The sequence below is a fragment of the Syngnathus acus genome, chromosome 3, assembly GCF_901709675.1.
Source record: "Syngnathus acus chromosome 3, fSynAcu1.2, whole genome shotgun sequence".
Taxonomy (NCBI): Eukaryota; Metazoa; Chordata; class Actinopteri; order Syngnathiformes; family Syngnathidae; genus Syngnathus; species Syngnathus acus.
Genome location: NC_051089.1, coordinates 9,159,836 through 9,174,979, shown reverse-complemented (window position 1 = coordinate 9,174,979; position 15,144 = coordinate 9,159,836). Strand labels below are relative to the sequence as shown.

Here is a 15,144-nt window from a genome sequence, read left to right as displayed (position 1 = left end):
GAAAACTAGCAGTGGAGCTTATCAGAAATATAGTGGTGCTGGGAGGATCTGACAGGGAAACTTATCACACTGCACAACAGGAAATGGGCTCGGAGCCCCCGGGGTGGCAAGGGGGCGAGCTTGCACCCTATACACACCCACGCACGCGGTTGCGCACAGATTGGACGTCTCTGCATGCGCCCAACACCAAAGTACACATGCACCCCCTGTGTTCAGCACTACAGAGAGGCAGAGAGGTTGTCAACACGCGCCCCTCACATACACTATGTGCGGGCTTCATTCATCACACATCTCGAGGCAATTTTTAAAAAAATAGGGAAGTTTACCAGACTTAAAGTCAATTTGCTTTAAAATGCCATCTGAGGCCTGGAGCACTTAATGACTTTTAACACATTCAGTGTGTCCTCACCAAGTCTGTGTGAGGGACTTCAGAGAAAATAATCAATATTTTGCATTTGGATGGTGAGTCAGCTCATTGAGTCACCGTGTGTCTTCAAGTCCAATAAATGTAAACCACATAAGCTACGCTTCAAATGTGCTTTTAACCAACACAGTGTCAATAAGAACACTTAAAAGATAAAGAGAAAAAAAATAAGAACTTATTGTAAAAGGCAGAGGCAAGTCACAGAATTGGGTGTGTGAAAATGAGGGAAATGGTGGAAGGCGTTTATGAGGCAGCAGGAGCCTTTTTGGCAGTCGAGAACGACTAAATCTGTCTGTCAGCACAGAGGGTCAAGAGAGGTCAGCATGGAGAATGAATTTTATGGTTTCTAGTAGGGCTGGGTGATATGGCCTAAAATATATCATGGTATAAATGATATACCAAACCTACAAACTTACCAAACTTACAAGTTTTATTCCTTAAATTTAATGTACTTCCCGTCATTGCTGGCTTTCCCTCAGTTTTCTTTACACGCAGGTTTTTAACTCATCTCTCATACTTTCTTTTTAGACTGTTCACATTCACATATATTTCATCTTGTCTGTAAACGTTTCTCCTTACTCACCATCCAGTATGGAGTCCCACTGGGTTCTAACAGGCGCAGTAAAAAATTATTTTTGCTGGTAGAAAAAAAAATTGTGCTCGCAAATTCTAACAGTTTCTGACACATTCTAGATGGCTGTTGACTGAGCAAGTTAATGTTAGCTGAGGGCAAACTTGTGCCCACTGAGGCTGCAATCCTGGGATGATCGAGAAAATGTCGCTTTTGCCCAAACCTAAAATGACTCTCATGAGGATCTTTTGGAATGGCAGCTTATCATGTGTCGATGCTATCCATCAAACGATGTCCGAATATTCCCTTTTTTTTTCTTACTCATGGAATATGCGTTATTTTGCAACAGCACTGGTGTTCACACACCAAGTTGCAACATGTATCGGTAGCTTTTAAAATGTCAGCTCATGAAAACGAAGCAGCAGACTGAGCTAAAATGACAGCAAGGGTTAATTACTCAAGGCAGTCACCAGTAACCTTTTAACTTTGGGCTGCAAGTCAATTTTGACAGGACCTATCGCCCAATGGTAGCAACATTACCTTTGACGTTTAGCTTTTTTTCATTCGGTTGATGGGTGGCAGGGGGAGGAGGGGTAGCTGTAAGCGCCATGAATGTCACTTGTCACCTTCCTGCTGCGTAATGCGGCTAATTAGAACTAAATATCCCGAAACCTAAAATTTTCCAATTACTGCTCTGCGTGAGACCTTTAGTCTATTTCTTCATGAATGACAAGGGGAGATGCAGCGTCCTTCCCATACCCTCGTAACACATGCAGTGCATCTAAACATGTCGATGTTAACGCAGCCTGTATTGTATGTCTCGAAACATATTTAGATAAGCTAATCAATCAAATGTTAGAATAGAACCCTTTGAATTTGAATTTTGGATTTCACTAAAACATTGTGTGGAAGAAACTGAGAGGAAAACAAGACCTAGACCCTATCAAACATGTTTGGAACAAAATACAACACTGATAGTGTCCATGGTCTTTGCCAGGTCCTTCAACCTCACAAATGTTTTTGTGGGTGAATGGACAAATAAAATAAAATCCCACAGACACATGGCAAATTGTTGTAGACAGTATTCACAGTAGAGTGGAAGCTGTTTTGTTTTCCAAGAAGGCACAATTTGATGTCGTCGTCTTTTTCTGTCTGTATATGCAGTGGCCATTTCCACTAATATTTTTCCCCATATAGTGGGAAAATAGTTGTGCGCCTTGGACCAAATGTTGCAAGTATATGTCATATATTGACAATCCTGGCTCGACAGACACCGGAGTTATTTTTATAGCTTGGCAAGATGAGGCTTCAGAATTTAAGATGTCATGTCATGTGAAAAAGGGAGTTTTCAATTTTAATTTAACAACAACAAAACAGTATTTGTCATATTTGTTCCAAAGTCGTTATAACTTGACAGCGCTCTCTAGTAGATAATAATTATAATTTCAAAAAACAATTAGCCGTCTACTGCAATCGAAAATATGCTATGGCCAAATATCAGCTACTGTATAACCTTTCATACGAACTCATCAGGGAAATTCACATTATGAACCTTATCATCAGGCATACAGATTCAATGATTAAAATTACAGCTTCTCCTTACAGCGGGGTCTGATCTTATCCAGAAGATAAATATCATCTGCCCTGTTATTTTTAAACAGCATGATTCAACAAACCACACCACCACATTCATGCAGCCTGGAGAAGTTCCCCTCTTTCCTTATAATGAGCACTTCTGACAGGACTGTGTCAAGAAGGCCTTGATTCACCTCTGTCATTTAGTGATGCTCTTGCACTTGACTTTCTTGTGCGCTTACGCTAAGTATCTTTAATAATGCTCTAACACCTCTGCACACAGGTCGAAAGCCAACTACGACCTTTGAGACTTGTAGATTCCTGAACCGGCCCGCTACCAACATGCTCTGCATTTTAAATAGGCAGTTTCAAGCAGCCTTGCTTGGCAGTCACAACAAAGTCTGACGAACAAATCTGCATAGCAATGACTTTATATTGTGTTTTCATCAACATGGCTCATCATTACCATCTAAATGAACCTAAAGTCTGAGGTCTGAGACCTTTTCAAGGATTCAGCACTATATATATATATATAGTACTGAATATAATGTAATGCTTGTCTCTTTTTGATGCAAGGTTTCTATCCAAACTGCCGCATACTTTCTTCATCTATTTAAGGTGGTTAAAAAAAAATCCCACCTGCAATGCAAACGTCCTTTCTCCTCATCATTCTGGATTACTTCCTACTGGGTTCATTGCTCGGTCTTGTTTGAATTGCCAACTGCTCAGGATTAACTTGTATCATCGTATATTTCGACAAGGGATTTTGGGGGCAGGTCAATTATAGTATACTTGAAAATTCTCAGTAAACTAAATTACAAACACTTCTTAATTTAGCAATTCATTTTATTGTAAATTTTGACCTTGAATGTTAGTACAACCACAGACTTTATGTACATAGATTAACAAAGCATGACATAACAGCACTTTAACAAATCAACTTTAACAGTGCACGACCAGATGAAATCTTTTGAGCAAATGCCTTTCTTAGCCATGCATGTAGTATTTGTTCAAAAGGTTACATTTTCAAATGGTGATAGGCTTTCCTTGTGATGTTCCAGTTAAAGAGTTTGGACAATCTTGTGATCCCTTGTATCCTTGACCATACAGACGTGTACCCACCCACTCCCTAACAAAAGGCCTTTTGAATACCAAAAATAAAAATAAAACTCCACCCAAGGGAAACTTGCACTGGACACGTGAATAGGATCCGTGTAATCTCTCCACACGGTGTGTCCATGCACTCCCACATGTAACCTTCATAAACCTGTACAGACATTAATCAATCTCCATGTCTTTTTGTTATTTAATCGTCTTTGACATGCGGCGCTGTGATCTGTATTATTCCTATCCTCACATTCTATTCCTGTTTAATCACAGGTCAGCCAAATGGTTAGACCAGATCCAGTCACAATATTCACTTGCCAGTGTCCTTGTCTTTTTTTCATGTGCTGGAAGAGCAGTTGATACAAAGGGTTTTTGTTTTGTAATCACTGTAAACACCTGTTACACGGTGAGATTTGAAAGGGGGATTATGTTAATCTTTTGTTGAGACAATCCATAGCCGCTGAGTCTCCTTTCTCATTGCCGTTTGTTCTCCTCCATTTTGAAACATCACTTTGTTTCCTGTCACTGAAATAGTAAGTAGCTCAAGAATTTTCCCAACTTGGTGCCCGAAAGCTATAAATTAAGATTTAATGACACAACCATCTGCCCCTTTTTAGGAAAGTAGAATACATTGTTAGCTGTGCCAAGGATTTGAGTGCTCAGGATGCTGCTAAAAAGACAGGCACACTCTTGTTTTCCAGCACAGACATTCTCTGGCTGGTAGACCAGCGGTGCGGGAATCATACCAGGCCGGGCCACGCCTCGGCTTCGCCATCCTGATCCGAGAGGCTAAGCGCATCGGTTGGGAATGTCCACAGTCCGACAGCTGTGGGACAATCTGACTCATCCAGATCACATTTATGTTGTGACAAAAGCGGATTTCCATCAAGCAGCACAGTTAGGTATCTGATATGAATATGTCAGGATTCGATTTTGGTTATACCACTTTTTGGCACGCGACGTCTGAGACACCTACCACTGTGATTTAGGTCAATGGTCCTTCATGTCTAGAGTGAGGCAAACTGGTGAACAAGCGAATTATCACATCAATAGAAATGAGCCGTGCTTGAGGGCCATTCATCCATTTTCTATACCGCTTATCCTCACTCGGGTCGCAGGTGAGTTGGATCCTACACCAGCTGTTTTGGGGAAAGAGGCGGTGTAAATCCTCAATTGGCTGACAGTCAGTCATGAGGCAGATCTAATGAATTCACTAAACGCACTAACAAACAATGGAGGGCACTAACTAACAATGGATCAGTTGGCTGTTGGCCATACTAGTTGAGAGCCACATTTTACTTGAGAGGAGAGGGAGGACGGGAAGAACACAAACCTATAAAGGCCTTTTTATACAACACTTGTGGCATTCACTGCAGGCTAGGAGTCAGGAGAGCAAACAGAAAATGGTGGCCAAGTACAATCCTGTTCATATTTGGCACTGGCTGTTAAGCTATAGAGCAGATCGTAGCCTGCGTCCACTGGTTTAGAGTCGTTCAAACTTAAAGCACCGGCTTTTTTTTGGTTTTTACAGAATGAATTTATTTCATATTTCAATTAAATATGCATTTATGTGTCATGATCAGTGAAAAAAACCCACATTATTATCACTCCAGTATATGTTGTGACGGAGCAAGATTATTAGACTTGGGCACTGCTGATTATAAATAGTCGCTCGGGCGACCACAAGAATGGAAAAAAACATTGCCTTCTTCCTGTATTAAGCAGCCATTTGCAAAGAGTGAACGGGGAATTCAAAATGTTGACATTTACATACTTATATTCCTTTAGTTGAATTTGTAGGTGGGTCACACTGAGCTATAACCTTCCAGGAAATGAGGTGAAGTAGCACACTCATCCTTTCTCACTCTGTCCACTCCATTCGTATCCAGCTGCCAATTGAGTGTGGCTTTACCATCAATGAGTGCTGCCACTGGCATCACGGAGACAAGTCAGATACGATGTGGAGTGAGATGGGCAAAGAGAGAAGCAATCATTCTTTTTCGGGACACTTTTTATCAAGTCTCCTGCTCCCTGATGTATCTCATGTTGTCTGATGCATTCAGTCTGTCCCGCCATCTCTCCTCACTCTCAGTGCCTTTTTGACGCAGCAACACTCCATCAGAGTACAGCTCCTCGGCTTCTTTTTTTTACGATAACGTGGCCGGGGCAATCAAACCTAACGTGCTGTCAGACATTCAATGCTACATAAACTAAAGACAGGAAAAATGATGGCAATCGGAAGCACAGTGCTTATCTCAAGATGAATGGATTGCTTTCGGCCTATAATCCAACCTTGATGCATTTATGAGGGTCGCTCGTTGACTCCAGTAGCCAGCCTTGCAGTGGTAAATCAGCACATGTACTACGTCGTCCTGTACATTCACACGATGCGGTCCAGTGAGCCAAGCAATAATGGACATTGAGGAGTAGATTACATGGAGCTGTGTTCAGTATTGATATTCTACTAGCATGTACATGTCATTGATTGGAAAAGCAGAGTATGCGATGACTGCATGTTAAAGTAGGCCGTGGAGAAATAAAGATGAAAACAAAACAATCAAAAAAACGATATATGTATATGTATATATTAATTTTGCCAACTTTCCATATTATATTCCATATATAATATGGAAAGTTGTCAAAATTAATACATTTCACATTTTATATTTCATGTACATGATGTAATATTTTACCAAATCAAAGAAGGCCATGCATACGTTTTGCCATGAGTATAAGTTCATTCTACCATTTTTATTGACTGACTTACAGGTGAGCATATTGCATTAATGAGCAGAAGTAAGCGTTAATGTTACTGCAATATCTGTAATCATTATTGTTTTTAGAATTGTATGTCATTCTAATTCATTTTACCAATAGGTGACCATGTATGTTGATGTTCAGATTGCATTGCCCAAAAAAAAAAAAGGATTCACAAACTAGTTTTAGTTCAGTTCGGCAGTGACTCTGCTGATTTTAGGCTTTTGGTGTGGGGATGCACACAGACACACATGCAGGGCAGTATAACACATACACACATTGAGGCAGATGATTTATAGCCAGCCGTGTCTAATGGATTGCTTTGGCACTTGAGAAATTATGAAAAGAAATTAATTAGCCTTTAGTGACCCCTGTGTCCATCTGCCCCCCCCCCCTTCTCTCTGTCTCTCTCTCCCCACTCTCTCCCTGTCTCCTCTCTCATTTTCTCTGTCTCTCCCACACGCACACACCCACGCACAAACATAAATACACGTTAACCCAGGTGCTAAAGTGTTCATTTTGGAGGTAATTGCACTCTAAATAGGCTAATTGCTATGAATTGGTCTTCATTGAATTCCACAAAAATACTTGTTAGTTGTCATGTCATTATTCTACCTCATTGACATGTTGCATTGACCTCGGATGAGTAATGAATCCCCTAATATTTCTCATTTAATATTCAGAGTTACACAACTAATGATGTTATTTAAATACCTTAATCACTTGTGTCATCAGTCAAATGGTATTCAACAGGCAATTTGCTGTTATTTAGGGAGACGTTGTTGAAGACTAATTAATATCACAATGTTAAGTAATGGTGATAGAGCAAAACTAAAAAGACAAAACATACATACTGTACTTTAAAATGCACCGTAAGGATTATTTGACCAACTATTTGACGGTCAAGTACAAAACGATTTATAATCCAACAGCTGCTAAACAGATGACAATGACAAAATAGATAATTGCTGCTGATACACTTTGAAAGTAAACAGGCAAACACCAAAATATAACATTTGAGCTGGAGGAGTAGCTAAGTTATGTTATTTTCTCTTTTACCTCAGGCTGAATTCACTGAAAGATGTTAATTTTTCTGCAAAGAGAGTATAATGATTTTGCTTTTTTTGGCTTGTGGTTGGAAAAAGTACATTAGTTTTATAAAATATTGTACAGAGATCAGTCATTGGCAAAATGACATCCATTTAGATCCACTTTTTTATTTCTCCATTTAACTTAAGAGCCCTTGACTCTCCAAATGTACTCTTTTTGCATTTCAATAATGTAAAAAAAATAAAATAATACATCCTTCACTTCATGTGCTTTGCAGTGAGCTTGACATGCAATAAAATTAGTTGGAGGAGGAAAAACATATAAAACATGCAGGATAGTTGCCCTCGGTGACGGGAGTTTGACACCTCCCTAAAGGAAAGGTAATTTTACTTGAATACAATTTTTGGCTCTGCTGCCCACCTCTGCTTTTGTTGAACTTTTACCTTGGCCACAGGGTAATGCCGGGAATCTATCGCTACTTCTACTCTGTTCTAATGAGGGTTATTCTAGTTCTACAGAACCCGTGACACCCAACTCAGACAGCATACTCTCAAACACTATAACACGGTCTTTATATTGGCATGTGCACAGCTTCCCCACAAGCACTCATTATGAATTATTTTGTGGCTGTCTGTCTCCTGAGCGTAGGAAGCCATCTGGTGCCACTGTGAGTAGAGAACATAATTAAAGTCCATTCCAAAATAGGTTTAGATGCACACGAGCGAAACAAGGATGTTTCCAACATAAAAGTGCAAGTGTAATTGTCACGGCTTGCCCTTCTTATTCCAACATTAAAAATGACATCTCGGTTGTTCTCCACTGAGAGTTGATCCGCCTACCCGAGCTACCCAGGAGCAGATGGCACAGACTGAGAGTGTGTATACTTTCCTAAAATATGTTGAAGCAACTTGAAAAAAATAACACAATTTCGCCAATTCACTGATGGAGCACGTGTTGTCATTTGGACGTGTGCTCTGAAATGACTGCCCGGACTATTTTATCAAAATGTACATCCATCCATGATCTACTGCCTAGCCCGAGACTGGTCAAAGTCAAGGGAAAGCTGGAGCTTATCCCAGTTTTGCAACGTAGTGTGAGAGGCACACTGGACAAATCCCCTATCAATCACAGGCTGGAAACATATAGACGATGGCTTGCTTTCCTTGGACTTCTTTTTTTTGGGGGGGGAATATAATGGCATACATGATCCTAACCTTTTACATTGTCCTGGACAACATTACATTTTCACTTTTTAGGACTTAAAATAATAATACAAAACTGTTTTGATTGCATGTTGTTTGTAAAAAAAAAATAATACACTTGCAGATGCAGAGGCCTTTTTGAAAGAGTTACCAAATATGGTTACTTGACCGTAAAATTGTTACAAACCAAATGTAAGCATATGCAGTACAGGAGTATATTGTTCATTTGATCCAATTCACAATGGGCTTTCGATCCTACATTGAAGAGTGATTGAGGAATTGAGGAATGGAGATGATGAAGGTGGGTCTAGAAGAAAGCACTCCGGTTGAATGAAAGGACAATGAAAGTCAGCGGGGTAGCGACATGAGGGATTATTAGCAGCTATGTGCAGACATTAGGGAGGAATGCTGTGTAATCTCACTCAGGCTTTGTGTCACTTCTCGCCTATATATTCCTTCCTCATCATGCATGGGTGTGTGGGTGTGTGTGTGTGTGTGTGTGTGTGTGTGTGTGTGTGTGTGTGTGTGTGTGTGTGTGTGTGTGTGTGTGTGTTTATACACATGTGTAATATTTCCAGATAAACTGATTGTATGCTGTTACTGCAGCATGTTGACAACCTGGGAGCATAACATGTAGTTTTGACAAATACTTTACTAACCCTTCCCTCCCCTTTCTTTTTTGTGTCCATCCTTGCAGCACCGAGTTTGACCTGGATGACAGCTATGAGGACTACTATGACAGGTACTGGCAGGAAGCAGGACAAATACCTGAGTGAAAGTGTGTGTGCGTGTGTGTGTGTGTGTGTGTGTGTGCGTGTTTGTGCTAAAGCGTCTGAAGAGTCTTCATCCCTGATTTGATTTGTTTTGGTATGTCCGTTAATGAATGCCCCACGCGTTGTCAGTCAACTTGAGCTGCATGGGTTGTGAGTGCACACAATCATTTGCCTCATAGCAGACATTTTTATAACGTTTTCGGAAAACAAGAGAAAACACAACAAACTGGAAAAAGATAAAACACGCACGAGCTTGCTATAGTCACATGACCAAACCAAGTCAAAGTCAAAGTCAAAGTCAGCTTTATTGTCAATCACTCCACATGCCAAGACACACAAAGAAATCGAAATTACGTTTCCACTATCCCACGGTGACAAGACATAGTACACGACATACATACAAGCAAACAACACAAAATAAAAACAAGAAGGCACACACAATGCATAATAAGAGCGATGAATAAATAATAAATAAACAAATAACACAATAAATAAGAGGAGCAAAACGGAGCATGGACCATGATTGGCTGTTACTTGAGCTCTGAGCAACTGCCAAAATGTCATGATCAGTAGCAAAAAGTGTTTTTAAAGGTAATTATTTGATTCTGGCCTACATGAAGTTATTGGATTCAATATAGAGAAAATATTAACTTACTGCTGAAAATGGGTAAATACGTCAAGTATTCATTTAAGACCCATCCTGGGGCACGTTCTGGACTAGCTATCAATCGCACTTATGAACAATTTAGAGTCTTCAATTAACCTAACATTCATGTTTTTAGAATTGTACAGTAATGAAAAATAAAACCGCAGAAATTAACATTGAGAACATTGACATTGAGAAATTGGCAACTTGTAAGGTATCAATTCAAACATAATATTGTATTTATAAATCTGAATTCCATTCAATTGTGCAAGTGTACCTAACATGCCAAGTCAGATTTATTGCAAAACACACAACCTGTCTACCTGTCTTATTGGTTGCTTATTGCCTCTTGGTAGAGTTTGTTAATCTTTTCCATATAAGCAAAAAAAAAAAAAAAACACTTTTAGTCATTTAGTTTGAAAGACTGCAACTTAGAGTGACTTTGTATCATTGGTCCAAAACTGCAATTGCTCAGGGATCTTCATAGTATATCCCCCTGGTTTATGCGCACAAAGACACACACTGGTGCTCTGTTGTTTTGTGTATTAACTGTCACCGTTTCCTCGATGCTGTTTTCCCAGCTCTGCATTTTCCCCGCCTTTGCTCAGGGGGGGCAACACTTGCCACTGATTTTCAATTTGTTTTAACACAGTGCATGATTACCCCATGCCGCTGGCCAGCATAAGTGACAGCTAAATGTGTGTGTATGTTTGTGTACCTACTGCGTTTGCACATTTTTACACGCAAACTCTGCAAGAACTGCATGCGTTTGCATTTGGGCACTAGCATTTCTTATTAGTGCACATCAGTGCGCAATAGGGATTGACGTCGCTGTTATTGTCCTGTCTCACCTTGTGAAAACATGAAGGAAATGTTCGGACACAAAGATAACTGCCCGAGTTGCCAAAGCTGCTTTCCACCGGGGGGGTCTAATCCATGGAGACAAACACGCACACACGCACACTTTGCCGTAATCCTCTGTCATCTTCTGAGCTCCCATTTTCTGGGATGACACTTCAGAGCCAGCGTAACAACACATTGTCTGTGTGCCCCAGCAGGCTGCTCCAAGGGACTTTAACTCCCATGAGCCATTTGGTCCCTATGTCTCCCCACACGGACAAAACTCAAAGCCTCTAATCTCGCACATTTTTGGCAGCCTAATACACTTCATCCCGATGTGACAAGAGTGAAGCGTGTCTGCGTGTACGGGTTGGTGCGTGCGTGCATGCGCCACTGATGAGCACAGTTTGTTTGAGCTCTCGGCTCAGCAGAGAGGCTTCAGAGGACATCAGAGTGGAAAACCAAAGAAAACACTTCTCGGAACTGTGACTGACTGACTGGCTAACAGCTCAATCAGAAAACCTGCATTAAGTGCTCGCTGCTGACAGCTTGCCCCCCCTCTTGTTGTTGGCTTTGTTCAAACTATTTGCAAGCAACTGGGGAAATTCAGTTTTTCCCACAAAAGTCTTGGGAGAAACCTCACGTTATAAATTAATCAGACGTTCCTAACTTTGAATTCTTCGTAATTCATTAGGACATTTTGGGCAATTGTACAATTCGAATTGAGGAAAACACTTCTATTTTTAGAGCACGAATCAAAGTTGATAAATGCATGTTTGGATTAGTTGGGAGTGGAATCCTGACCCCAATCCCTATTAAACCATTTTCATCAGTGACCTTTGACCTCACAAATGCAGCGATCCGTAACAGGACGATTTCTGCACCAGAAAGAAAGAGAGAATTCCGGTCTCGTAGTGGTTAAATCAATTTCGGTTGCATTTTTTTCAAATATCAACTCGATGCACAGTTGTGTTTGGCAGGAAATTGGCCTGAGAGGGTGTTAGTGGCACCCCTTGCTTGGTGGTGAGCTATTGATTGACCATGGCAAGACCAATTACATTCAGTGACAGATAGAGACATGCAGCCCTCTGCAAGGATGGGCCAATTCCAGAGCAAGAATAATTAGATGAAACCTAACAGAAGAGAGAATATAAAGACACACGTGTAAAGACTAAAACTCTTTTGTTTGTTTATTTTATAATCTCATTTCTGACATTTGTACAATTTATATGAAATATTTTTATATTAACCTAAGGTTTTGTTTCTCTTGTAATATTTTCAAATCATTTTAATCACAATTCACAACAAATGTCATGTCACTCAAATTCAAAACGAGTGCTAAATCAACTATGTATCATTATTTTACTTGATGCTACTGTATTGTTTATTTTTTGTTTTATTTTTCATTTACACATTTTTCATTTTTTTGCTTCAAAGTTTGTTTGACAGAAACTTTCAATTTTCTAGCATGATTGATTGAGGTTCAATTTAATTGATGTCTGTTTTCATTCTAGGGTGTACGACTACCAGCGTGTCCCTGCATCTCTGTCCCCCCCGCCTTCAATGGGGCCGAGTCTACCCAAACGATCCCGATCTTCTTCTTACTCCTCCAAGCACAGACGCAGTCGAGACAGAACCCACTCCAAAAGCTCCAGAGCCCACTCCACTAGTTCCACCATAGCCAAGTGTGAGTAACATGGGATGTATTTCAAACCACATGGTAGCTCATATTCCGGACAGATGTGAGGCCATGAATATTTATGTACGTAATTGTCCAATAATAATAATATAATAATTGTCTACATTTACATTTTAGCCTCATATGGTCACTTTAAAAAATATTGTTCAATTCCAATAAAAACTCAAGAGTTTATTTTATTGTATTATTATTATTTATTTACATATCTTTTTCAATAAAGGTCATCCCTTCACTTTGAGAACCTCTTCAATATTTGTAGACGCAAGCAATTGATAACTGCATGAATCTTTAGAGCCTATAGGTTACTTGAACCTGTAAATATAAGATACAACACCAGAAGGGTTTTTTGAACAAGGCTTACAAGCAGGCATAATCAATTATCTGTAATGAAGTGTGTCAGTGCTTCTAGTGTTTTGGTAGATGTGGGTCATATCTCAGTCCTTCCTCTGTCCCCGCAGTGGACATGGAGGAGTTACAGGTGATTAAAAAGGAGCTGACTCTGATAAAGACACAGATCGATGGACTGCTTGACAGTCTTGACAGGATGGACACACAGACGAGCGACCATAAAGGTGAGGCTCCCATTCAGAAAGACTGCGGTGGCAAAAGGAGAGGCAAGGGAGGTCAAACAATAAATCATCTATTTTCACGTCCCAACATTTTTAGGCTGACTCAAGTGAAATGCAAGATTTCTGATTTCTGCTCAATTTGTTCCACGAGTCACGCGTCTGATCAAAATCATTCAGGAGCCCTTGCTTCTGAGTGATTGCGAGACAGGGCTGGTGATTTACCTGACAAACCCATTATTTTTCCACCAGTCAGGAATTTTGAAATGTTGAACAAGGTCGATATCGACTGCAGTGGGGAGACGGGGACTTATGGCACTTTAATAACATGCTGAACAAACAGGGTGGTTGGAAGCTCTGTGACAGATGACGCCTCAAAATTGAACAATACAAAATTGGAACCAAACTGTAAGAGCTATTGCTGCCCTCGTGTGGACATTTGAAGACATTATAGCCAGGTCAGGGCATCATAACCCAACCATCAGTCAGGAAAAGAAATTGTCTCATTCACCTACATAAAAAATCTGAATGAGCCTTTAGTCAAGATTCAGCTCTGAAGATGCTTGGTTTAAATTTGAACTATTTCATTACATAATGACAAATTTGGAAATATCTATTGTGCATGTGTCAACTTACGTAATAGCCCACTTTTACTGTATATCCCGCCACTCAATTAAAAGCAACAATATGTCAAATTTGATTTTAAAAGGCCAGTCTAAAAAAATGTGTAGATAGTAGACCCTCTTGTAATAATTATAACTGAGTTACTGTGATTAACAGATTTTTGCTTTCGTGGTGCTCATTGTGTATTTTATCAACCTATTAGCATGACAGTCATTTTTATCAATATACGTGAAAAATACCAACATGCTAGCATTTTTTTTGTCATGTCTCTATGTAGATTGTCATCCAGGTCATTTAATCCACAAATTTTCTAAACTTGTGTTGAATTTGTTGTTTGTCCCTCCACCCCTTCAAAGCTTTCAAAGAGAAATTGAGCAATTACATCATTAGCCATAAATGTTTCTAAGAACGTTTAAAAAGGATTGGGCAATTACGCTATTAGGCTAACAATTTGCACTGGCCTCTCTGCTAGACCATTTCCAGACAAAAATGCTCCTCTTCGACTTAAATCTTTTATAAAATATTAAATATATAAACTATTTGTAAATCATTAATAAACATGCATTAATGACACAGACGTTTACAACAATTAGCTCACTAGTTGGCAAGTTCAAATTATTTGGCTACATTTCACTATAGGATTATACATATTTAAGCTTGCTCATTTATATATTGAATTGAATTTTACTTTTATTTTTAGACTGTTAATTTCAAGATGTTAGACTAGACAAAAGTTTGTATTTAGCATGTATTCTCACTCGCTGATTTGGTCATTCACTTAACATTATATCCTTTAACGGTGTCAAAGTCATTTGAATAATAATCGACTTTTATCGGCAATCTGTCACTCTGGCCATTTCTCAATGTAAATACATGAATATAATACAATATGTCACACTCAATTTCTCATTCAGACTATTTCTTCCTTTCCATCCATCGTTTAATGTTTAACTGTTTTCACTGTTCATTCCCAGACTCTCCTTTGAGGGAAGAAAGTCCAGCTTGCTCACTGTACTCCGGCAGTCCAGAGCACTCTCTTTCTTCCCTCTCCCCACCCAGCTCTTGCCATCGAATCCACAAGGAAACCTCAGTACCAGGAGGGCCCAATGATAACCACCATATGGTAACTGAAAACAACTCAGATGAAACATAGTACTAATTTCTATGTCCTTATGTTTTTGTTTGGTGAGATCATTCACAGGCCATTTTGTAAGGTACGAAACAATTTAACTCAATCTAGTTAAGCTGTTTTCTGGGTTTAGATTTAACTACCGTATATTGAGTTACAACTGGTTATACTGTGTGAATAA

General features: G+C 39.6%; 1 protein-coding gene across 2 annotated transcripts in view; it reads left to right on the top strand.

Moving 5' to 3' along the window:
* The window catches only part of si:dkey-234i14.2 (RNA-binding Raly-like protein), a 28,682-nt gene that overhangs the window by 12,033 nt on the left and 1,505 nt on the right, over nucleotides 1–15,144 (top strand). Inside the window, exons 3-6 of one of the 2 annotated variants that reach the window (XM_037246813.1) lie at nucleotides 9,384–9,428; nucleotides 12,460–12,632; nucleotides 13,103–13,216; nucleotides 14,809–14,957. In XM_037246813.1, coding sequence (XP_037102708.1) covers nucleotides 9,384–9,428; nucleotides 12,460–12,632; nucleotides 13,103–13,216; nucleotides 14,809–14,957 — 481 coding nt within the window. The remainder of the gene's footprint in view (nucleotides 1–9,383; nucleotides 9,429–12,459; nucleotides 12,633–13,102; nucleotides 13,217–14,808; nucleotides 14,958–15,144) is intronic. The other variant, XM_037246814.1, reaches the window with a different exon arrangement.